At 27.7% G+C, this 25,112-nt stretch overlaps 4 protein-coding genes across 8 annotated transcripts in view; 3 read left to right on the top strand and 1 right to left on the bottom strand.

Moving 5' to 3' along the window:
• Positions 1-153: 153 nt before the first annotated feature.
• Positions 154-7,193, bottom strand: LOC118446014 (uncharacterized). Of its 2 annotated transcripts, none has more exons than XM_035876155.2 (15): positions 6,917-7,193; positions 5,512-5,690; positions 5,085-5,384; positions 4,738-4,962; positions 4,185-4,661; positions 3,920-4,102; positions 3,604-3,819; positions 3,088-3,282; positions 2,865-2,998; positions 2,383-2,755; positions 2,065-2,286; positions 1,906-1,974; positions 1,695-1,801; positions 1,440-1,593; positions 154-800 (listed from the first exon to the last, which is right to left on the bottom strand). In XM_035876155.2, exons 1-15 carry the CDS (start codon positions 6,960-6,962, stop codon positions 615-617), a joined length of 3,066 nt encoding a protein of 1,021 aa, XP_035732048.1. In that variant the 5' UTR covers positions 6,963-7,193; the 3' UTR covers positions 154-614. The 2 variants fall into 2 exon arrangements, with proteins under 2 accessions (XP_035732048.1, XP_035732049.1); XM_035876156.2 differs by having other exon boundaries at positions 155-800; positions 3,619-3,819; positions 6,917-7,192.
• A 422-nt stretch (positions 7,194-7,615) lies between these two features.
• Positions 7,616-10,304, top strand: Ostgamma (oligosaccharide transferase gamma subunit). 3 transcript variants are annotated; one of them, XM_085658601.1, is made up of 9 exons: positions 7,616-7,965; positions 8,231-8,409; positions 8,495-8,612; positions 8,696-8,836; positions 8,898-9,038; positions 9,112-9,262; positions 9,337-9,502; positions 9,725-9,764; positions 10,193-10,209. In XM_085658601.1, the coding sequence occupies exons 1-8, from the start codon at positions 7,882-7,884 to the stop codon at positions 9,738-9,740; spliced, it is 996 nt and encodes a 331-aa protein (XP_085514727.1). In that variant the 5' UTR covers positions 7,616-7,881; the 3' UTR covers positions 9,741-9,764; positions 10,193-10,209. The 3 variants fall into 3 exon arrangements, with proteins under 3 accessions (XP_085514727.1, XP_035732055.1, XP_085514726.1); XM_035876162.2 differs by having other exon boundaries at positions 7,617-7,965; positions 10,094-10,304; XM_085658600.1 differs by lacking the exon at positions 10,193-10,209 and having other exon boundaries at positions 7,617-7,965; positions 9,725-9,773.
• Positions 10,305-10,943: 639 nt separating this feature from the next.
• On the top strand, positions 10,944-15,649 carry LOC118446016 (ribosomal protein S6 kinase 2 beta). Of its 2 annotated transcripts, none has more exons than XM_035876159.2 (13): positions 10,944-11,402; positions 11,639-11,836; positions 11,948-12,029; positions 12,106-12,266; positions 12,507-12,613; positions 12,696-12,873; positions 12,952-13,117; positions 13,213-13,368; positions 13,519-13,778; positions 13,880-14,128; positions 14,208-14,446; positions 14,534-14,795; positions 14,895-15,649. In XM_035876159.2, the coding sequence occupies exons 1-13, from the start codon at positions 11,349-11,351 to the stop codon at positions 15,018-15,020; spliced, it is 2,238 nt and encodes a 745-aa protein (XP_035732052.1). In that variant the 5' UTR covers positions 10,944-11,348; the 3' UTR covers positions 15,021-15,649. The 2 variants fall into 2 exon arrangements, with proteins under 2 accessions (XP_035732052.1, XP_035732053.1); XM_035876160.2 differs by having other exon boundaries at positions 11,642-11,836; positions 14,895-15,648.
• Positions 15,650-18,136: 2,487 nt separating this feature from the next.
• Positions 18,137-25,112, top strand: part of LOC118446042 (large neutral amino acids transporter small subunit 1) — a 35,049-nt gene continuing 28,073 nt past the window's right edge. Inside the window, exon 1 of the mRNA XM_085658871.1 lies at positions 18,137-18,231. The gene's annotated coding sequence lies outside the window, so the exon portion shown is untranslated. The remainder of the gene's footprint in view (positions 18,232-25,112) is intronic.

Genomic DNA, 25,112 nt, shown 5'->3' with positions numbered 1-25,112 from the left:
AGTTTTCAAACGATTTGTATCAATCTTTTAAATAACCCTTCACGAACAGTTTCTCTTGTAATAGGGTAAAATAAATGATCATTTTGAACAGGTCGATAGCATAAATAAAACTTTATTTAACTTCACGGCTATAAAAATGAATAATGTTATAATAATAATAATTGTGTGAATTGTTCTAACATATATACTCTAAAAATAAACGTAATTAGCGCATATGAGAATCTGATGTATTGATAAATTTTGAACGAAAAAAAATTCAACAAGAGATCCGGCCACATACACTTTTGAACGTTATTATAACTTGAACGAGACATATATAAATACGAATAATTTTGTTTCGACGAGAGAGAAAAAAACGAAACGAAAAAAAAAAACAACGAAAAGAAAAAAAAACCATCAAAACACCAAATATCATATATAAACGATTAACATCGTATTTTTTCTTCCTCCCCCCTCCCTCCCACTCCCACGTTCTGGAACGTGGGTGCATTTGATTTAACTATCTTTTTTTTTCTTTTTTTTTTTTTTTTTTTTTTTGTTTTTTTTTATACACCTATAGTTCTTATACACGAACTAATTTGGCAAATTCTTTTAGACATAATCTTTTAATCAAATTATTCGTTTCGATTTCGAAGAGGCGTTAATGATTTATGCGGCGAAGATGTAGGTGTGGTGTGACTACTTCTCGTAACTCCTATTACGTTTTCTTTCCCTTTAGTATGGGGACGTTTCTGTTGAGCTTTTAACTTCTCCCCTGCCTTTTGTTGATGTTCCAATTGCCTGGATTTAGTTTGCAATTCCTAAAAAAAATTCACCTGCTTATTGTGCAATTCCCTCAGAAGCATATATATATATATATATATATATATATATATATATATATATATGTGTGTGTGTGTGTATGTGTGTGCGTTGTGTATAATAAAACATTATGAGATAATAAAAATGAATAATAATGGTAGATCATAATATATAGTGGGCAAAACAAGATAGTAACACAAAATTATTCGTAATAGAAATATATTTATTTTATTGAACATATATACTTGATTTTTTGTTTATTCTTTTGATTATATAACTTTCATAACAAAATTTATATCATTGTATAAATAAATACTATAAGTATACAATAGAGACAGATAATTTAGAAACATTATGGGATCTTTATAATCGATAGAAAAAAAAAAAACAAAGAAAAAGAAAAAAGAGAGTAAACAAAAAAACATTTAATAAAATGTTCTTTTTTTTTTTTTTTTTTTTTTTTTTTTGAAACAATATCAATAAAAAAAGGAAAAAAAGAAACGAGAAAAAAAAAAGATATCGATATCACAAAACAAATTTGAAAACATATGGTAATCGAAGTTACAAGTGATCGATTGAAAATACAACCAAATCCAGTAGAAACTAATCGCAAGGCCGACAATAATGAATAAACGCACCTGTTCCAATCGATAGATCTTTTCTTTCAGCTGTGAAACGTGCTTGATTCTTTGTTTGTGATTCTGATGGCCAACTATTTCGGCATATTTTTCATTTATGTCTTCGTATTCCTTTTGAAGTCGATCATTATTTTCGGTTAATGTCTTAACTTCGCTACATTAAAAAATATCCATATGTATGTATATGTATTTAATATTAATTGTTTGTAGTTTTTGTTCTCATTGGATAAATATTAATAATCATAATGATCTTACGTTTCAGCAGTTTCACGACGTGCTCTTTCCTCAGCTAATTCTTTTAAAAGCTTCTCTTCACGAGCATGCCATTGTTCTTTTTCCTTTTCAGCCAATATATGTTTGTTCTAAAATGCAATTGATTATGGATTATTATCGTCAAATCAATAAGAGAATTAAATATATATATACATATATATATATACTTTTTAAATATAAATTGAAATATTACCTCGGCACATCTATCTCTTTCTTCAAGTGATATAACTTTCATGGAGAGTTCTTTTAACTGATAATTCGCCTAAAAGCATAAAGATCTAAATTAGATATTTTCATTCCCTTTGGTATTATATATTTGTATAATATATATCTAATCTTAATAGATATTTACTTTCTCAATGGAGAGTTTATGTTGCACCGATTGTACGGACATCAATGCAGTGGTTTCTTCGGAGATCTTTTTTTGATTATTTAATTGTTCATGAAGTTTACCACTTTCAACTTCTAATCGCGAAATTTCAATCATTTGCGCATCGTTTCTTTCCTCTAATCTTAATAACATATCTTCTGCGGCACAAAGAGAACCAGCCATTTCATCGAGCTGTCTCTTCATCTAAAATTAATAAATATAATTGTAATGTAAGTTAACGTTTCTTTTAATGATATTAATTTATATATATATATATATATATAAGAGATATAATAATACCTCTGCACTTTCGCTTGACTTCTTGTTAATTTCTTCTCGAAGTCGTGTAATTTCTTTCGCTGCTACTCGTTGAAGTTCATCAATTTTCATTTCGAAAACAGTCTTAATGGATTCAAACTCAGACAAACTACCAGCTTCGATTTGACTTACGAGTTGTCTCTCGGCATCTAATTGTTTCATAATATTGTGCACTTGGTCGTGTACCATTTGAGAATTATTACGCATAGAAGCAAGTAAATCTCGATGTTCGTGTATACAATCCTCGCCACGTTTTAATTCATCTTGAAGTCTTTCTACCTCAGCGTGACTCTGTGCTAAACGTTTCGAGAGTGCAGCAACCGATGCTTGATTTTCCGCCATAACTATTTCAAACCTATATACACGATCGCATACACACACACACACACATATATATATATATAAAATTTTAATAGGAAAAAAAAAAAGGAAGAAATAGAAAATAATTTTTATTATCGCAATACCTCTTTCTTCTAGCTACCATTTCTGCAGCCTCCGCACGTATTTGATTTTTCAATGCTCTAAGCTCTGCTTTTTTCTCCGCCAATTCTGTTTCCGCTCTGTCTAACCCGACCTGCAAGCTTTGACTAAAACTCTCCTGGAACAATATAATAGATATAGAACGTAAATAATACGAAGAGAATGAAGAAAAAGAATTAAAGGGAAAAATTGATATATCAGAAATACCCGAGTTTCTGCGGTCAATTTCAATTCCTCGAGTATCGAGGAAAGTTTTGTAATTTCGGCATCTCTTTGAGCCAACTTATCGTCTAACGCAGCACGTTCGGTTTCTACTCTTTTCAAACATGCTTTATATTTTTCAATATTAAGACGCATTTCTTCTTCGATCGCAGCCGTGGCCTCTCTGATCATTGTATTTATCTACATATTATCATGACAAATTTTCATATTAATATGAAAAATCATTTTCATCTATGAAAATTAATAATCCAAACATCACAGCAAACCAAGACAAACGCATGCTAATAAATTATTAAATATTTTAATTTTATGGAAATCTCATTTAAAAAGTTTCTTTTTACAGAAGGAAACAAAAAAAAAAAAAAAAGAAAAAGAAAAAATAAATAAATAAATAAAAAATATAAAAAAGAATGAGAAAATGGAAAAAAAAAAAAAAAAGAAAAGAGAAGAGAAATTGTAAAACAAAATACAAGGTCAGGTGATGTTTAGCGTTTTACGCACATGTGGTCCGCTTACTTTCGCGTCACATTCGGCGATTACTCTCTTTACTCTTTCTTCACTTTCCGCACGACAAACTGCTATAGTTTCTCTAGTAACGGCTTCGGCATTTTCAACGATTTTATTTGTGTGCTCCTTTATTCGTTTGGTTTCTTCCTCAATCGTTTGACTCGTTGCTTTTTGCAATTCAGCTATTTCTTTATCTCTTGCTATCGACAACTAAATCAAAAAAATATTATAAATATCTTAATTATCAAAAAAAAAAAAAAAAAGAAAAAAAAAAGAGGTATTTGATAAAACTAATTTGTCTATCCCATACATTTTCTATTTCATTCAAATAATCTTCCTTTGCCTCTTCCAATAATTGCTTTAATTCTGATTTTTCTTCGCTGTGTTGCTTTTGTAAAGCCTCTATCTCATTTTTATGTTCCTTCAAGACAAGCTCATGTTTCTGTTCTGCAATTTCTAATTCCTCATGAGCTTGCGTCAACCGTTGACTTACCTATAATCAGAAAAATATAATTCAATTAAAAATCTTAAACTACGAATGAATTAATAATCATTATTATCAATGAAATATTTACATCTCTGTAAAGTCTTTGAACGTCTTGTAATTCTTGTTGAAGAAATGAATTATTATCGGCCATATCATCTAAATTGGCTTGCAATACAATTACTGTCATTTTTGTCTGATCATATTGCAATTGAAGTTCTTTCTTTTCTTTAACAAAGGTATCTTTCAATGTATCCTTTTCTACATTATAATTTTTTACAAGATCATTCATTTGTCTCATGGAATCATCCAAAAGTTTGTCGTATTCCGCTCTTAATTCGTCCAGCTCACATTGAAGAGTAGACAATTGCCCTTGAAGTTCTAAAATCACGTCCTGCCTTTTTTCCAATTTATCTTCAAGATCACATTTATTGTCCGTTAAATCGCTTATATTTAACAGAAGCTGTGATCTTTCCTTTTCTAATAATTCAATTTGTATGTCACGTTCTTCCTCCAATGTTTTTAATTTGGACAATAATTCTTTATTTCTTGTCTCTAAATTTTGTATCTATTTAAAAGATATACATCTATTATTATTTCAATATAGTAATAATTTTGTTATTGTATTATTTCACATTAATTACCGCAATTCGATTTGTTTCTGTTATTTTAGACAATTCATTTTCTAAAAAAGAAATTTTCTCTAACAATTCGGCCACTCGTTTTCTTAATTCATTTTCAAGCGTTCTTCTAGTAGAGATTTCTTGTTCCTTTTCTCTCGACATATCCAATAATTTAGAACGAAGCTCATCTGCTTCAGCTTGATGCCTTTCATCATGATTATCTAAAACTTCCTGTTGTAATTTAGCCTAAAAGCAGAATAGTTTTGCCAAATTAAACTGTAAAAAGATTAGAGATATAAACCTTAAAAAAAAAAAAAAAAAAAAAAAAAGTGGAGTAAAAAAGCAACAAAAAATTATTATTCACTTACCATAGTTTCTATATCTTTCCTGTGTTGTTCTTCAACTTCAACTTGTTTCTTATGTAAATCCTCTATTTGCACTTCAAGTTTACACATTTCTTCCTTAATCTCTTCAATATGTTTCTCATGTTCCTGTATAGTTTTATCTTTATTCGTACATTCAACTTGTAATTCCAACAACTGATCCGTATAATTATAATGTCTTTTATTAATAGTTTTATTCTTAGTCTGGTTCATGGATTTCAATTTTTCCTTTGGATAATTTGAATTTATTGATTTGACGATAACACTTCTCCTTGGACATTGTGGCTATAAATGAAAGAAAAATTTCCATATATCAATTAAAACATATAATCTAACTTATCATATATTTAATATAATTTTTAATCTATCAAATAATTAATTATATCTCTCTTTAATAAATCAATCCTCTCACAGTTAAAAATCTGTCTTGTGGTTGATTTCCAGTACTCTTGCTTGAAACGGTTAAGCTTGAATCGGTACCGTTACTAATTACACTTTTATTATCCTGAAATCTTTCTGTTTTTTCAATAATATATCCTTTGATTCTCTGGTCGAACTTAGGATCATATGCACCGGGTGGTGGCGCCTCACCTAGAAAAATTTCATAAATAATAAAGCTAGAAAATAATTTTTATATCACAAATTAATAAGTAACAAGTAACATATAACATATAGATAAGACAAGTAACAAGTAACATATAGATAAATTATATGATAATACTTAAATGATATCCGTATCATCAGTAAATATACTTTAATGAAAGAAAATGTGTATTAAAGGTGAAATTATTGTAGCTCGTTGCGTTCACTTAGGGTCAATCCTATTCTTTCAAACGAATACGCGCGAGAAAACTAAGGTTGGAGGGTGGAATCAAAGGGGATTTCCTTCTGATACATCTTTAAAAGGTGAGGAGTGGGGAGGAGAAGAAACTCGAAATAGGAGGCAGCTGTGTGTGTCTGTATTTGAAAGACATGTAGATCCATGAAGAAGGTACCAGGTGTAACCTTCGACCAGCCCTTCTTGTCGTTGCGATAAAATGTCCTCTTTTGTCGTTACCTACACCCCCCTCCCATTTCTATCCCCTCGCTCCACCCCTGCACTACCACCACCACCTCTTTCTCCTCCTCCTCGGCCCTTCACCTCTTTAAAAACATTTAAAGATTAAAATGTTTCACGGAACGATCGTGCGCAATTGTTACAACTTGCAATATGATGCAAATTGCAAGGATGCATTTTTTTTTTTAACTGATACTAACTTCTTTCTCTTTATGGCGTAAAAACTATAGGCTAGATGGACTTTCGTATAACAATATTTTACTAGTAAAAAAGTTATAAAAAAAGCACACACACACACACACAAGCAATATTTCGAAATTAAAGTATATTCGAATAATTAATTATACAACGATACGAGCCTGATATTCATTTTAATAAGATTGTAACGATGTTTAGGCATTAAAGTCGTCAATCGTTAAAATAAATTTTAATGACTTCAGTTTTGGTGTTAATTGATAAAAATAAAAAAAGAGAGAAGAATAAGAAAAATCTGTTTGAAAAGAAAAGAAAAGAAAAAAAAAAGAAAGAAAGAAAAATGAATCAATAAAAGAGCATTACGAGAACTCGGGACAATTTTCCCGCCAGAATGTAGCTTCTCACTACCATATATATAATTTTCTAAAATTGATGCACATTCATTGATACGATATGATCGTTATCATTGTTCCAAATGGCGATACGAATTTTTTTTTTTTTTTTTTTTTTTTTAATTTTCTTCGAAATCATTAAACATAGTAAACGGTTAATATTAAGAACTTACTTGCAAGTTCATTGAACCGTTGAATTCTAGCTTTTGAGAACGACATATCGTTATATATCAAATATATTCAATAAAATCTAAGGAAAATATCCTTAAAAAGGATATGCGCGTTTAAACACCAATGTTTATATCAGAAATAAACACTGTTATTAATTATTAAAAACACTTCACGTTCCACCATGAGCACGTCCATTCCCCTTGAAAACTATGGCTTATATGAAGTTGCATGAATCTTACACAAGCGTTCTTCTCTCGTTTCTTTACGCGGGTCTGTTCACCGGTTTTTCTTCGTTTGAAATGACGGTTACGTAAAGACGCTATTGACCAATCAACGACAAGACATTCAATCGTCGTCGAATCAGCGACTAAACGTGACGTACATATTAACAGTGATGTATGCATATGATTTATCGCCACGAGCATTGTCATACACATACAGTTTATCCTGTTAGATTTTTCTTTTTTTTTTTTTTTTTTTTTTTTTTTTCTTTTTTTCTTTTTTCTTTTCTTTTTTCCTTTTTTTCAAAATATTAATCGTAAATATTGAAACAATAATTTTTTTTTTTCCAATAAAATCTACATTGTATTGTTTATTATCGAAAAAGTTATTTAAAGTGTCATCAGAATAAAATTTTTTCGCGATGTAACAATGTGTCTCGAATTATTGAATAACATATAGAATGATATTCGTATAAATGAATTCATTTCTTTTTTCTCTCTCTTTTCTCTCAACATTTTGTGCGCATTAAATCTTTATAAAGGATACGTTATATTCTCGTTTAATATTGTAATAATGTAATAAATTTTTGTTGTACAGAAATTGTAGATATCAAGTGCCACGTAGTAATGTTCAGACCAATCGGCATTTGCAGCATGTTATATGTACAGTTATTCCATTAGCGTACTCCGATAGAGATAGCTGTTACTGCTTTTTCTGATAGATTATCTTGCCAAAATCTATTAAAATGAAGTCGAAATATTATATTACATTCCTGGGGATTGTGCTCATAAGTTTATCTTATGTTAACTGTCAATATAGAACGAAAAATGTGAGAATTTAGAAAATAATTTCGTCGATGAGTTCAAAGAAATTGTGCTATTTTGAAATGTCAGATTAATGTCATGCCTCAAAATTTATTCTAATTTATTGTGGAATTTCAATGAAATTTCTTTTATATTTATTAATTTTCTATTAAAATTTAATTAATCGTTTTACTCTGATCATAATTAAAAAGATAAATTAAGTGGTTCTATGGACTAATAATATATCCTCTTTCTAACCTCTAAGCTGATCAATTTACATATATTTTCTAGAGTCAAAGTTCCTCCTTAGCCGAACGTGTACAACAATTAACAGAAATGGCCATTAGGAGACCAGTAATTAAATTTAACGGAGCAAAATTTAAGGAGTTTGTTAAAAATACTCCAAGAAATTATTCTGTTATAGTAATGTTCACTGCTATGGCACCGCAAAGGCAGTGTCAAATTTGCAGGTAAGAAAAATAATAATAAGTTTGTTAATGATTTCTTTTAATTATATATATATATATATATATATATATATATACATGTTTTCAGACATGCAAATGACGAATTCACAATAGTTGCAAATTCATTCCGATATTCTCAGTCTTATTCGAATAAGTTGTTTTTTGCATCTGTAGATTTCGATGAAGGATCAGACGTTTTTCAAATGGTATTAAATACAAATATATATATGCAATAATTAATTGGTAAATATGAAAATATAAAGACACAAAACTATCCTTTTTTTTTTAGATGAGATTGAATACTGCTCCGGTATATATACATTTTCCAGCAAAAGGTAAACCAAAACCAGCTGATACAATGGATATACAAAGAGTTGGTTTTGCCGCAGAAGCAATAGCAAAGTGGATATCAGAACGTACCGATATTCAGGTAAATATTTCTTATAAGCTCGTGTAATAAAACATTTATTGATAATAATTATTTCTTATAGATAAACATATTCAGGCCACCAAACTACTCTGGCACAGTAACTTTGATAATGTTTTCAGTTCTGATTGGAGTATTCCTATATGTTAGACGTAATAATTTAGATTTAATTTATAATAAAACAATTTGGGCTCTTGGTGCATTAGTAAGCTTATTTTATTTTTCTTTATTTTTATTAATATAAACGATTCATTTCATTAAAATTGATCTTCTTATAGTTTTTCACTCTTACAATGATATCGGGACAAATGTGGAATCATATCAGAGGACCTCCATTTATCCACAAATCAGCTAATGGAAATATGGCATATATCCATGGATCATCTCAAGGTCAATTTGTATTAGAAACTTATATTGTTATGGTTTTAAGTATCCTTTTAATTTAATAAACATAATAAGTTAATTGTTAAGTATATGTAATATACCTTAACAAAAGTAATAAGATGGAGCAGTGGTATTAGGAATGATTCTAATGACCGAAGCTGCTACAAGGAAAGGTGATGTTAAAAAACGAAGAATATTTGCTGTGATAGGCTTTGGATTAGTTGCTATTTTCTTTAGTTTACTTTTATCCATATTCAAGAACAAGGCTCAAGGGTATCCATACAGGTTTGTCAAGACACATAGATTTATTATATATATTTACATACAATCTACATTTGTTCTATCAATTATTCATTTTCTGTTTTGCAAATAGCTATATTACATTTTCTTGGAGTATGATAGTATATGTTTGTATAATCTAGAAAGATACTATCATACTCCATGTTATGTATTTGAAAGTATTTACTTTAAATCCCCTTCCAGTGAAGATTAATTGGTCTGTTACAGGTTGCTGTTTAAATGAACAGATATTTTACAGAAAAATAAGGTTTGTATAAGTCCCATTTTTGTGAGAATTTTTATCTTGCCATGATCTCATTGGCCTCACAAATGCATATTATGGTACACGAGTTATAGTGATGATAAAGAAATGATACATAATTTATTGTTGAATTTTTGCACACGTTTGAAGGCTAAAAAGTTGTTACAAAAGAATAATGTATCTTAGCCTAATCAACCTTTCTATAAATGTTGTACGATAATTATCAAGTTCATACATTTTTTATGTAAAGTAAAATATGTTAATATATGACTATTAATAGTCATAAAAATTTTTTAAACAAAAGATAATCAGAATAAAAAATTACTTATTTACAGAGTTTGATATAAAAAATTACTGGAAATTTAAAACTGCCTTTAAACTGAAATTTATCTGCTTAAATTATATCATTTATGAGTTCTTCCAAATCTATACAGGTAAAGTAAAAAGAGAAAAAACAAACCATTATGAACGATTGAGGCAGAAGTTGAATCAACAATAAAAAAGAATTTATGTAAATAACACATGTAAGGATACTAATTGTATTCAAAAGATAAGTGTAATTAAAACTTTTTGGTTTTTATTTTGAGACAATTCTTCAAAATATTTTGATACCATCTGTGAATCCTTGAAGTATAAACAAAAAAAAAACAAAAAAAAAAAAGAGCAACTATCCTACTATAATTAACTAAATATCCTACCATAATTAACTAAACTATAACGTAAATAAATAGATTATACGTCGATAGATATACTTGATGTATATTACTATCGAATAAAATTATTGCATATATTATTAAAATTGAAATAGATTTATTCTTTAGTTTTGAGTTTAATAGTTCGATATTAGATCACGTGGCGCTAGTGTCTTATTAATTTCATATGAATGCTGGTCAGTAATTTAGTAATATACAAATGAGTAATAAAAAAAAACTAAATCTTAATTTCCCCCTCCCCCCCACGAGATTTATTTACACGACTGATGTATGTCAAAATTTGAATTATTCCTATTATCTATCGTGTTTTTATTTGAGTTAGGGAATTTTTATAAAATATAACCAGACATATAGAAATGTTCATTAGCTATGTCGCGTAGTAATCTTTTGTCGATTTAAAACCCACACTGTGTAAAGATTATCTTTCATTATTTTAAAAGGGTAGAAACAGGGAGTGGAAATTAGGGGGGGTTGAATTCATTTGCAACAATGAAATATCTTTGTATGTTTAGTAATTAATTAGCGGATGCATTTAATTAATTCTAACGAACGGATGGTAGAAGATTGTATTTAAATTATGTGCTATCATTATCGCTTTTTCTCTAGACGTAGTTTCCGGTTTAAATCAAGAGTCCCGTCTAAAAGCATTAGCGTTAAGTCGTTATCTGTGGTCGATACTTATCGCGTCAACTATATACATACATGCCTTCCTCAGTCTTAACCGCGAATGTGCGGAAAATTTTTTTTAGTTGTTTATACAGTGTATACAGGGCAAATATTAATTTTTAATAGCTTACTAAATGTTGCAACGGAATAGTGACATTACTATAATTATTTTGTTTTATCCTATACGACCTTGGAAATAAATGCAAATATAATGCCTTTAGCGAATCTGACGGTTCCTTGGACTGAACAACATGTAAATGAAAAGGTAAGATAATTCATTGATTTTATTATTTAATAAATTGTTAAACATATTTTAATTCAATTTTAATATTACCTTACATCGATTATATAGGATGATTTTAGAAAATATTTATTTTTATATAACAACAATATATATATTATATATATATATAAATATATATATATATATATATATATATATATATATATATATATATTTAAATAATAAGCTGTGTCAAGGATATAATTTTGTTTGTTTAGCAGGGATTAGAAATTTTGTCAGATGAGAACCAGGAAGAAACAATGATTACTCAAGAAAACCTTATTGAGTCTCGCTCAAATGGGTGTTCCGAGTCGCATGAAATTGAGGTTCGTGAGGTGGTTCGAGATGGACACGAAAAAGCAGATCCATCTCACTTTGAACTATTAAAAGTACTTGGTCAAGGCTCTTTTGGCAAGGTATAAAGTCAAACTTTTATGTCTATTTTATTTTTTTTTTTTATTTTTTTTTTTATTATTTCTCTTCATTTCTTTCTGTAATTGATTACATATATATATACATTCGTTTAGGTATTTTTAGTACGGAAAGTTGTGGGAAAGGATAACGGCACACTATATGCTATGAAGGTTCTTAAAAAGGCTACTTTGAAAGGTATCTTTTTTATAATTAAAATATTAATATTTCCTTCATTATTGTTCGGTCTAATTGTTATATCATGGTACCTTAGTCAGAGACAGAGTAAGAACAAAAATGGAAAGAAATATATTGGTGGATGTGGAGCATCCATTCATTGTTCGACTACACTATGCATTCCAGACAGAGGGCAAACTGTACTTGATCTTAGACTTCCTAAAGGGTGGTGATCTTTTTACGAGACTATCCAAAGAGGTTATTGAACAAGCTAACTAGATACAACTTGTATGATTACTTTTCATTCAATTTTCATTTTCTATCAATGAATATTTTTTTTTGTGATTGCACAATTTATTCAATTTGTATATATGCACATAATAATGACAAATATTTAATATATCTTGATTGATAACAACTGTCGTATATGTACTCTTCAATATCATGTCTTTTTCATAGAAATTGAAATTGTTACTATTCTTAGAAATAAATTTACAGGTCATGTTCACGGAAGAGGATGTAAAATTTTATCTTGCTGAACTTGCACTTGCATTGGATCATATACATAAACTTGGTATAATATATCGCGATTTAAAACCGGAAAAGTTTGTATTTCATTAAAGTAAATTGATATTACATTTTGAAAAATATCATTTCATTTATTTCTTATTTTATTTCTTCTGGCAGCATTTTATTGGACACTGAAGGGCATATCTCTTTAACTGATTTTGGATTAAGTAAACAATCATTGGATAATTCTAAAGCATATTCATTTTGTGGTACAATCGAATATATGGCACCGGAGATCGTTAATCGAAAAGGGCATTCTTATGCTGCGGATTGGTGGAGTTTTGGTATACTTTTGGTGAGTTATTAAAAAAGTTTTTTAGAAAACATTTTAATTCATTTATATCTTATTTTTTAAATAAATAATAATTTGCAGTTTGAGATGTTGACGGGTGCATTACCATTCCAAGGTGCGAATAGAAAAGAAACTATGACACAAATATTAAAAGCAAAGCTTATCATGCCTTCTAATATCTCATTGGAAGCCCGTGCATTATTACGAGTATTATTCAAAAGAAATCCAGCAAATAGACTTGGGTCTGGTAATGTATAAATATTTATTTTCAATTTTCTAATGAAAGTATATTTATATCTTGTGCGAATATTTTATTTGATTTGTTTTCATACATTCACTTAGGTAGTGTAGAAGAAATAAAAAACCATATCTTTTTTGGAACCATTGATTGGGATGCTCTTTATAGGAAAGAGATAAGACCGCCTTTCAAGCCAGCTGTTAGTCAAGAAGATGATGCATTTTATTTTGATAGTGAATTTACGTGTAAAACACCTAAAGGTAATAATGTACAATTTTCTTTTTTCCTTTATTGTTTTTTTTTTTTCCTCTTTTTTTCTCTTTATGTTAATGTTTGAAATCGTTGAATTAGCTGAAAGAATTGGCCAAGTATATATTTTGTATTTGAAAAGATATTATTATTATTTTTAGATTCTCCTGCTGTACCTCCTAGCGCAAATGCTCATGAATTATTTCGTGGCTTTAGCTTTGTTGCACCTTGTTTATTAGAAGATCATACAAAAACTCCAGAGTACAAAAACTGTGATAGTATTAGTAATACTTTCCCAGCTTATGTCAATCCTATTTTAGTAACCGATGAATATGAATTTAAGCAGGAGATAGGTAAAGGAACTTATAGTACCGTTTACCTTGCAGTTCATAAGGCAACTAAAACTGAATATGCTATTAAGGTAATTTATATGCATGTATAAATATATAATAAGAAATTTTATATTTTGTAATTATTAAATTTTATATTTATTATATGTAATTAAGATTGGTCGTAAAATAGGTGATTGAAAAAGCAAAACGGGATCCTTCGGAAGAAATAGAAATATTGTTACGATACGGAAGGCATCCACATATCGTATCTCTAAGGACCGTTCATGAAGACGATAGACGAGTTTATCTTGTATTAGAATTATTGCGAGGTGGTGAACTTCTTGATCGATTGTTACAAAGACGTAATTTTACAGAAAGAGAAGCTGCCGAGGTGATATACACAATTACCAGTGTAGTTCATTATTTACATGAAAATGGAGTAAGTATATATATCGTTTTATAATTAATGATTTTTATTGATAATAAATAATTAATAATCTGAATTTTAAATGTTTCAGGTAGTTCATCGTGATTTGAAACCATCAAATATATTGTTTTCAAAACCTGGTGGCGATCCAAGTACATTATGTATATGTGATCTTGGCTTTGCCAAACAATTACGTGCAGAAAATGGTTTATTAATGACACCATGTTATACGGCCAATTTTGTTGCACCTGAAGTATTAAAACGGCAAGGATATGATACAGCTTGTGATATTTGGTCTTTAGGTGTTTTATTATATATTATGTTAGCCGGGTATGAAACTGATTGGTTTGGAAATATTTATCATGTAATAATGAAGCACAAAATCAAATGTATTATTATGTAATTATTTTGTTGCAGATACACCCCTTTCCGAAACAGTCCAGGAGATAGTGCAACCGATATACTTGATCATATTGGACCTGGATATATAGATGTAGAAAGTGGAGTCTGGTGTCAAATATCAATGGAAGCCAAAGAATTGGTGAAGAGAATGTTACACGTTGATCCTAATCGTAGGCCTACAGCAGCTTTAATTTTAAAATATCCTTGGGTTGCAAATCGTCATCACCTTCCACAAAAAATGTTACCTGATATCAGTACAGATCCACATAGTTTAAAGGTAAAAATTTTTTTTTTTTTTTTAATCAAAAATCTTTATATTGATATTTATTACTGTGCGATCGTTCTTAATTTTATTTTATATATTAAAATTTTATAGATGGCCGTTGCAGCGACATACAAAGCTATGTCAAATAGTCCAAGATTACCTCATATTGGGCCTGTTGTTTTGTCAGAATTAGCCCGTCGTAGAACACAAGGTAAACCAGGTCCTACAGAAATTTAAGATTAAATTTTAAGATACGTTGAAAAAAAATAATAAAAGAAAAAAAAAAGGAGAAAAAAGAAGAAAGAAAAAATAAAAAAAAAAAAAAAGAAAAAAAAAAGAACAAGAAAGAAGAGAGAAAGGAAGGAATTAAATTAATATCTAAAAGAATCTTAAAAGGGCAAATTTTGACATGTACAAGCGAGATAATTTAAAGTACAAGAAGAAAGAAGCTAAATGTTTCTATTGGCACTATCACTGTTATTATTCAATTAATTATGTACAAAATGTGTGAGAAGCGTTTACTACAAATCAGTGACAGTGAACTTAATGTGATACTTATTTATACTTTTCATTTTCATTTAGTACCTCTGCGTACTTTTATGTACGTATATATTGCCATACATAGACATTTAAAAATGATCTAATATTAATGCCTAAATCTTTAAGTTTTAGTCAAAGATTCCTATATTCTTAAAAAAAAAAAAACAAAAAAAACCCCCTTTTTAAATATATTTCCTACGTCGATCTTGCTAAATAAGACTATATAAGTCTATAAGTGAATGTAAATCTAAATATAACAGAAGATTATATTTTATTGATATGAATGTAGTATTATTCGTGCAATGTTGAAATATAATTAGGTATATAATGATCTATTATAAATTAAAATTTTCTTTATGAGCTTTAAACACTTCTATAGATAATAGAGAAAATTATTCATTTACAGTCTCTTATCAGCTTTAATACTATGTAAAATATTTCAATATTAATAAAATTATCCCAGAAATATTCAACATCTATTGAAATCAATGTTTTACGATTATATACGTATTTATATATTTATTAACATATATGAAATGTTAATGTTTGAATAATTAAAATTAATTAATATCGTAGGACTGTTTAAATTTAAATTGTAAATATGAACGTCGAAACATATTTTAGGTGACAATTATTTTCGTTCGTTCAAACGGTGACGTTTTTTTTTTTTTTTTTTTTAATTCTGTGATTAATCTTTTATTTATATTTTATAAGTAGGAACATATATAAAGAATATATGTGAATTGAGTAAAATAAAAGATGCCACGTAGGATTTGGCTCCTAAACAATGATAAACAATAAAAGTATATATAAGATAAATACGAATGAGAACCTAAGTGACTTTGGGATTTGTTATGTCAGTCTACTCTCGGATTCCGTCGAGTAAGCATCGTTGGCTGTATTTATCATGCAACATATATATATATATATATATATATATATATATATATATATATATATATATATATATATGACTATTAATATAAATTATAATTTTCAAAAGCAATACAAAGGTATTATAATAAATCTATATTATTACCAGTGCAATATGTATCATATCTACATATATAAAAGATAGCAAAGTATTGTTACATATTTATAAAAGATTATAAATTTGCTTTTGACCAAATGGTTTGTCCTATTCTTCGCATTCAAACATACAATAAAAATTATTTTATTTTTAACGTGTCTTACGAGCAAAATATATTCTTGTTTGAATATCGATTTATTATATTACGTATATGTCATATATCGTTTAATTATACTATGATAGTACACATATAAACTTTATATCAATTAAATAAATTTAAAATAAATTTTTTTTTCTTTTTTTTCTTTTTTTTCTATTGCCTCTTCGATACAGTATACTTCCTGCGTTTGTTAATGAATAAATATATTTTTTAATTATAATTATTTATATGTCTTCATAGATTTACTCGCATGATTTGAACAGAAAACTGACTTACCGACGTTAGAAACTAGGTCGGTTAAGAAGGAAAAATAATGTTACGTATGATCGGTAGTTAAATGAAATCTGGTGCTGTGCTGTGCTGTGCACGCGTGCGTGTGTGTGTGTGTGTGTATGTGTGTAAGTATACATCAATTATAATACATTTTTATATATTGTTATTTTTTTGAAATCGATCATTTTTGATAATAAAAATATACATCGACTTTCTTTTTTTTTTTTTTTTTTTATGGAAGATCCAAAATCTTTCTAATAATTAATTGTTTCGTTTAAATATGTATATATATATACATGAGCGATTCAAAAGTTCTTAGATGGTTTAAAATATCAATCCCATTTTTTTTTCGATACTTTTTAGGCTAATAATAATTTTTCTTTCAGATTGTAAAGCAACAAGTAGAAAAGAATTTTTATCCGATCTATCGTATTACACGTTTTATTAATATTTTTTAATTATATACTTATAAAATCATTAATTACGAAAAATAATTTTTCTACTAATACATTTTTCATTCAATTCTATGAATTTCCATTGACGAATATATAAAATTCGTTTGGTCAATTTTTCATCAATAACTTTTCATCGTTTCTTCATTCGGATATTTCTTTTTTTTTTTTTTTAACGAACGTCGTTAAAGAAAAATTTTCCAATGTTGTAGTTTCTTATTCAAATATGAATGGAATTAACGTGTAAACGGCAAAAGGGTAATTACCAGTTATAACAGCGAGCGAGTATAACGTTGACTTTAAATTGGAAGATTGGTATGTTCTTGTAAAGGAAACTATATATCCTTACAGCCAGTACAACGTAATAAATTGAGATATACGTTTTTATCTTTTGTAATGTGTCATTAACCAGTCGTAAAAATTAGAGAAAAAAGAAAAAAGAAAAAAAAAAAGATGAAGAATGTCTCTTTCTTTCTCTCTCTCTCTCTCTCTCTCTCTCTCTCTTACACACACTCTCTCTTTCTATCTTTATCTCTTTTTCTTCGTTCTATTTGTCCTTTTTTTCTTTCTCTCATAAAATCGAAGGTACAACATATACGTCAAGGCAGTCAAAGCCTCGTTTGCTTTCATGTGTTCAAAACGGTTATGTTAGATAAACGAGTGATAATCGTCAATTAACGCTCCATACGAGATACGAGACTGGATTTCCTATGGACGAATAAGTGTCATGTAAGAGGCATTATCGGGCAATATATATAGCTCATCATAAATTATAAATTTCCTTTTATTTATATCCTCAGAGTTTTAACGTAAGATATATAGATAAAATAATCTATCATTGTAAGTCATACTATATTAATTTACATGTCATCGTTATCTTCATCGTCATTATTTTCAGTATCGTCATCATTGACATTTTCCAACGAGCATCAACCCGTCGAACCATCAAAGGTGGATTTTGATAAAAGAAGAGGAAGAGAAAAAAAACAAATCGTAAGATTTAATTAACATCTTTTATGTATTTGTAACATATTTTTATCGATCCATTCGATCGTCATCTGCTTTAATTATTCGACAATCAATCAATGAATGACATAGAAATTAAATTGAAATTCGATTAAATGAAGGAAATACTTAGTATGAAAAATAATATATTTTTTATTATTTATGTCCATGTTAAAAGTTTAAGGAAATTTTCGATATATATATATATATATATATATATATATATATATATCATATGTGTATGTGTGTGTGTGTATGAAAAACGGATAGAGTGAGACAGAAAGAGAATGTAAAGGCAGGCATTCATATTAATTATTTCACAATGAATTTATAATACATTAATCTCGATTTGTTTCGCTATTTGTAGATTTATATATCCTATAGTGTGTGTGTGTGTGTGTGTGTGTGTGTGAAGAAATTTCGATATACATATGTATGTGTAGAAAAATTTGTGTAAATTATTTAAAAAAAAAATTTTTCTTAATTATTAATTATAAATTTTTGTAAAATTAAGAAAAATTTCGATAAAGATGTATGAAAGAGAGAAAGAGTGAGATAGAGATAGAAATAGAGAGATAGAGACAGAGAGAGAGAGAGAGAGAGAGAGAGAGAGAGAGAGAGAGAGAGAGAAAGAGAGTGAGAGAGAGGGAAAGAGCGTAGGCGTAATTCAGGACAACGTGTTATCTATATTTCAGAGTTCTCCCCACTCCTAGAGTTAGTTATGTCATTGGTGACGTAGAATGGACCCAGCCTCCGAGTCCGGTATTGATTTCGTGACGTCACTAACACACGGATATCCCATGCACAACAAGCAAACGTTTCGAGATTATGTTTCTTCAGATCACGCATATACAACTCCGTTTCTATCTATGTTAATATTTTCACGATTTTTTTATTCTTTAATAATATCAATAAATTCGACAAAATAAATCGATTTATTTTCGATTAATAATTTTATATATTTCATTTAGAATTTATTTGTTAATCTTAATCCTAATCGCGTTCAATTAATTTTCCTTTTTCCTTCTTTTTATGATTTATCATTTTTGCGAGACTATTGATCAATCAAAATCAATATTTTAAATTATTTAAAATAATTATTGACATTAAATAGAGATTAATATATTTAGGAGAAAGAAAGACTGAGACAGACAGAGAGAGAGAGAGAGAGAGAGAGAGAGAGAGTGAAAGAGATTAAATATAAATATATGTATATTAACATAAATAATTATTAAATTAACTAATCGTATAATATTTAATCTATTTTATTATATTTATTATTTCGATGCTCTTTCGATTACACAGATGAAAAGAAAATTTCATATTTAATAATGTCAGTAATGTTATTTATAAATAAGAATGATATTTAAGGAGTTATCTTAGGATAACACGAAGTGTTACATGTGTACATATATACATTTATAAATACATACATACATACATACATACATACATAAATACGTACATACGTACATTCATACATACAACATTCATCATACATACATACATATATACATACATATATACATATATATATACATACATACATACATACATACATACATACATACATACATACATACATACATACATACATACATACATACATACATACATACATACATACATACATACATACGTACATACTTACATACATACATACACACATACATACATACATACATACATACATACATATATACATTCATACATACATAACCTTGACCTCAGATCACAATAGTTGAACGGCCGGTGAATGATGGAAATGTTGCTAATTATCTAATATCCTGCGTTAGCGACATATTCTCTTTCTCTCTCTTTATCTTTTTATCTCTTTCATTCTCCTTCTCGATCTAGTCCATAAGTAAATCACTCGAACGTTCTATTTGTTCGAAGAAATGTTATAGAGTATAAAAAACACGCTATTGTTGATACATACGATTCATAATGAGTAAAAATAGAAGATGAAAAAAAAAATAGAAAGAAAATTGAGATTATTATCGACACATAAAACAGCTATCCACATTATTATAATTTTTTATGAAAAACATTTTTTCGTTTACATTATCAATTACAAAGCGATTAGAAATTGAAAAGAAGATAATGATCGAAAGAGTAATACGTCTCAATGTAATTTTCATAATAATTTATCATTCATTGATTATTGTAATCATAATTTTTAATCCTATTATATTTTGCAATGAGGAATAATCCTATCGTCTATACGATCGATTCATGGTGAATAAAAATTGAAAACGAATCAATAATAATTATCGACAGAATTCCTTTCGATTAATTCTATAATTTCTATAATAATTTGTTTATCTATTCACACTCTATCTATTCACAGTTCCATACACACACATACATACACACACACTCTCTCTCTCTCTCTCTCTCTTTCTCTCTCTCTTTCATTGATTATTGTAACAAAAGTACTTTTATTATCATAATTTTTAAAAAGGATCTAATTTATATTTTTTGTTTTCAATTCAATTTTTACTCATACCAATCACCGAATGAATAGGAAAATAATTATTTAACTTCATAATAAAGACCTTGTGCAATTCCGTATTAATTTATTTGATTCCAAGATATATCATGCGGGTATATACGGACTGAAAGACAAGGGATATTCCGGTTACGTCTAAGCCAGTGTGTCGCAAGTGAAACCTCAACTGGTCTATCATGTGATCTATTCGTCTATCCGTTTGTCTATTTAATCAGAACAATCATCAAATAACATAAATCTTTTTTACGTTTTTATATTTTAAAGTTTTCTAATTCACGATATAAATTTCGAAATAAGTTTTCATCGTTAACGCTTTTAACATAAATGATTTAGACACAATTTTTTATTAAAATTGTTTGCTTTCTGTACTAAAAAAAAATATTGAAATTTAATCCTTTTTTTTCTATTTTTTTCTTTTTGATTGATTGTTACTAATATCTCTATAAAGTGAACGGAATCGTTCATTAATTCTGTCTATTCGGATAGAACGTTTTCAATGAATCTTTTAATTACGAATTTCCACAAATTTTTTTCTCAAATTTTTTAACTTAATTTCTTTTCTTTTCTTTTTTTTTCCCCTTTTGTTGCTACATTTATCGTACGACGAAATCCTTTGAAGAATTTTGAAGTAAATAAGAAGAGCATTTCACCAGCCCTTCCTTTCTGTTAATTTCTAAAGAAGGAACCCGTACACCTGGCGAAGATTTCAAGGGGGACGAAAACCGATGTCTACGTTTCTCTTTCTTTCTTTCTTCTCTCTTCTTTCTTTCTTTCTTTCTTTCTTTTTTTTTTTTTTATGCGTGTATATCTTCGCATGCTCCTTTATTCTGCGTCCCTCTTTTCTCTTTTAACCAATAGAAATCCTGCATGGATTCAATTCCAGGTGTACGTTTTCGCATCCTTTATATTATTCAACGAACTCCGAAGCAAAATTTTGGCAATGACTATAAGTAAAAATATGTGTGTGTTGCAGTTTAAAAAATATTTTAATACATATCAATCATTTTCCCGATCTATTAATCAATTGCAAAATTATATTTCGACGACAGATGAAAAATATATTTATATTATTTCTCATATTATTAATATCTTGTCAATATTTTTTAAAGAAATATTTTTTAATTTATATTTAATTTATATAAAATGAAATTATAATAAGAAATTAAATGATTAAAATTAGATAGGATACAGATGAAAATAATTCTAAATTTTAATCAAATTATTAAAATATTTATAAATATAATTAATATATGACATATGGACAAATTTAAAATATTAATTGTAATTAATTGTAATTTGTTAAAGTATTAATTTGTAATTAATAATAAATATTAATTATTATATTAATCATACGTCTATCTACAAGCTGGTTAATAATTGTATCATAAATTTAACGTTTAAATTACGAAGGAAATATGATATCTACTCTATTAAAGACGTTAAATCATTGATATACGACAATAATCAAGAAGCAAGTAGAGAAACTGAAGTTGTGAAGAGACATATAAACAGACAAAGAGAGAGAGAGAGAGAGAGAGAGAGAGAGAGAGAGAGAGAGAGAGAGAGAGAGAGAGAGAGAGAGAGAGAGAACGAATGAGTAATTTAATTATGCAAGTTTCAAACAATATCTTTGTACACAAACGATAGCGTCGCTAAAAATTTCCAATTATTTTTCATCGTTTCAATTAAAAATTGTTGATATTACCTTAAAATTAATATTTATTTAACGAAATAATACTAAAAAAAATTTTTGTTAAATACAAATATAAAAAATTATGTATTTATAATGAAATTCAATTATTCTCGAAGAGAAGTTAGTATAAATTTTTTCTTTTCTCTTTTTTCCTTTTTCCTTTCCAAAATTAATTGATCTTACAAATATTACGATGATCTATATTTTTCAATCAGATTTTATATTTAGAAAAATAAAAAATGATCTAACGTAATGTTTATCATTCGATTATGGAAATCATTAGAAAACATGAAAAATCTTTAATCATCGCCACGTTTTATTTCTTTATGGAAGCTTAGAATATATTAGAAAGGCGATTGTTACGAAAAATACTTTTATTTAGTCACTTTTTCTAAAGGAAGTATATCTATCTATCTATCTATCTATCTATCTATCTATCTATCTATCTATCTATCTATCTAACTAGAAATACAATTCAATAAAATACAATTAGAAATATAAGGTACATATCTTTATGTACATAGATACATATATACATGTATATGTTCTTCATTCTATATTTACCGATTGTTATCTTTCTTTAAAGAGCTATATAACTTTGAATGTTCCTTCAAATTTCTATCTAAATTGTATGGATAAAAAAAAGTTAAAAAAGAACGAACATAAGTTCCCTTTTTTCGTTTGATAGATAAAAATCAAAGATTATGTTTTATTTTAACGTGAAATTTTTAAGTATCGTTTTATTTCGAGAATAATCTCTCCTATTATATTACGAATACATACATACATATATGTATGTATATGTACACATAAATATACATATACATCAGTCGGCGATAACGAAAATGTAATGAGATAGTATAGTTTTGAGATATTTATTAGCTTACTCTCAAGTTAAAATTATTTCGAAATCATTGCTTTTTATAATGAAGACAATACACATTCAGAAATGTGAAAAATATATTTATTCTTGAAAAGATCTTTAAATATTTGGAAAAAGTAAATATCTTTTTTTTATATAATTTAAAAATTTTAATATATCAAATAACAATCAAACAGTATTTAATGACAAATAAAACAGCAAATATATTTATTTTTTATTAAAATAATTCTTTCGTGTAATTCAAAAAATTTTAATAATAATTCTTCAGAAAAAAAAAATATATATATATATATATATGTCTCCTAATATATATAATGATTTGAATTACTTTCATAATCGTCGCGAGTCACATATATGTATATATATATAGAATTTAATTTTATTTCATTGATTATGATTGCGAGGAAGTACCACACGCATCTCACTGATGTTTTTCAATCTTTTAAACGACGAATCCACGTGGAACTGACGATAAAGGAAACTTGAACTGAGATTATTTTCTTTTTTTTTTTCATTGATTTATAACGATGCTACGAAGTTATAGAAGAAACCGAGAAGAAATGTTCTTAGAAACGTGATACACTTGTACGAAGGCAATCAATGAAACATGATTTACATATTTTTGAAATTTACAGATGATGTTAAAATTATCGAGAGAGAGAGAGAGAGAGAGAGAGAGAGAGAGAGAGGGAGAGATAGCGAGAGATAATGATTATTTCAATATATTATAATATATATCATAAAGAAATTTGGGATATAAATATTAGAAGGAGAAAAATTTATATAAACAATTGAATTATATATTTATATGATAGAGAATGTGGTAATGCGTCTTGATAAATAATACGATATAATTTCGACTTTAAACATTTTTATCAAATATTCCAAATGGTCATTTTTATTGATTGATAAATCTAAATGTTAAAAAAAAAAAGAAATAAAAAATAAAAAGAAACTAATTCTAATTCTTAACATCTTATCAATAGAAATTTTTACGAAAATTAACGATTCAAAACGATTATATTGATCGATCGATATGTCTAATGTTAATTCTGATCACATAAAAAAGATATTCTCAATTCGTAGTACATTGATAAAAACATGATTTATAAACATGATTTTACGTCATTGCTTCGGTATACATATACATATATGAGAAATAAGATCGAAGAGATATTAAAGTAAAAAAAAAAAAACAAGAGAAAAGAAAAGAAAAGAAAAGAAAAGAAAAGAAAAGAAAAAAAAAGAAAAATAATAATAATAAATAAATAAATTAATGATCATACGATTTTTACATCTTACGTAAAGCATGATAACATTATATATATAATAACAAATAAATTTGACAACGTATCATTAAACTTGCATTAAAGAAAGATATGATTAAAGATTAATGTAAATTATATTTTCTTTTGATAAGATCGATAACGAAACTGGTTACGTTTATCTTCTCACTCGTAAATCGCATGACTGAGAGTAACAATGTATGTATATAATGATCTATACCACAGGATCTCTTTCTTTCTCCTTCTTTCTCTCTCTCTCTCTCTCTCTCTCTCTCTCTCTTTCTCTCTTTCTCTCCCTATGTCTCTCTTTTTCTCACTCTTTCTCTCGATAACGAAACAGGACACCTTTATCACCTTTTCCGTAGTTTTACAATCGAATGAAAATAAATATGTGTATATAACGATTTTGTATTTTACAAGGTCAAAAACAAAGAACGAGAGTGAGTAACAGAGAGAGAGAGAGAGAGAGAAAGAGAGAGAGAGAGAGAGAGAGAG

This window comes from Vespa mandarinia, chromosome 1, assembly GCF_050613455.1.
Source record: "Vespa mandarinia isolate Hongniang chromosome 1, ASM5061345v1, whole genome shotgun sequence".
Lineage (NCBI taxonomy): Eukaryota > Metazoa > Arthropoda > Insecta > Hymenoptera > Vespidae > Vespa > Vespa mandarinia.
Note: the sequence above shows the minus strand (reverse complement) of the source record. Positions and strands in the feature narration are given on the sequence as shown.

What these genes read in the sequence shown, in the direction of transcription:
- LOC118446014 (XM_035876155.2), bottom strand. Translation starts at nt 6,962, where the DNA reads ATGTCGTTCTCAAAAGCTAGAATTCAACGGTTCAATGAACTTGCAA. An exon ending in ACGGTTCAATGAACTTGCAA is followed by an intron (nt 5,691 to 6,916) that starts GTAAGTTCTTAA and finishes AAATTTTTCTAG; the next exon opens with GTGAGGCGCCACCACCCGGT. An exon ending in GGAAAGATATAGAAACTATG is followed by an intron (nt 4,963 to 5,084) that starts GTAAGTGAATAA and finishes TTCTGCTTTTAG; the next exon opens with GCTAAATTACAACAGGAAGT.
- Ostgamma (XM_035876162.2), top strand. Translation starts at nt 7,882, where the DNA reads ATGAAGTCGAAATATTATATTACATTCCTGGGGATTGTGCTCATAAGT. An exon ending in AGGCAGTGTCAAATTTGCAG is followed by an intron (nt 8,410 to 8,494) that starts GTAAGAAAAATA and finishes ACATGTTTTCAG; the next exon opens with ACATGCAAATGACGAATTCA. An exon ending in GATCAGACGTTTTTCAAATG is followed by an intron (nt 8,613 to 8,695) that starts GTATTAAATACA and finishes TTTTTTTTTTAG; the next exon opens with ATGAGATTGAATACTGCTCC.
- LOC118446016 (XM_035876159.2), top strand. Translation starts at nt 11,349, where the DNA reads ATGCCTTTAGCGAATCTGACGGTTCCTTGGACTGAACAACATGTAAAT. An exon ending in CGCGATTTAAAACCGGAAAA is followed by an intron (nt 12,614 to 12,695) that starts GTTTGTATTTCA and finishes TTCTTCTGGCAG; the next exon opens with CATTTTATTGGACACTGAAG. An exon ending in AAACTGAATATGCTATTAAG is followed by an intron (nt 13,779 to 13,879) that starts GTAATTTATATG and finishes GTCGTAAAATAG; the next exon opens with GTGATTGAAAAAGCAAAACG.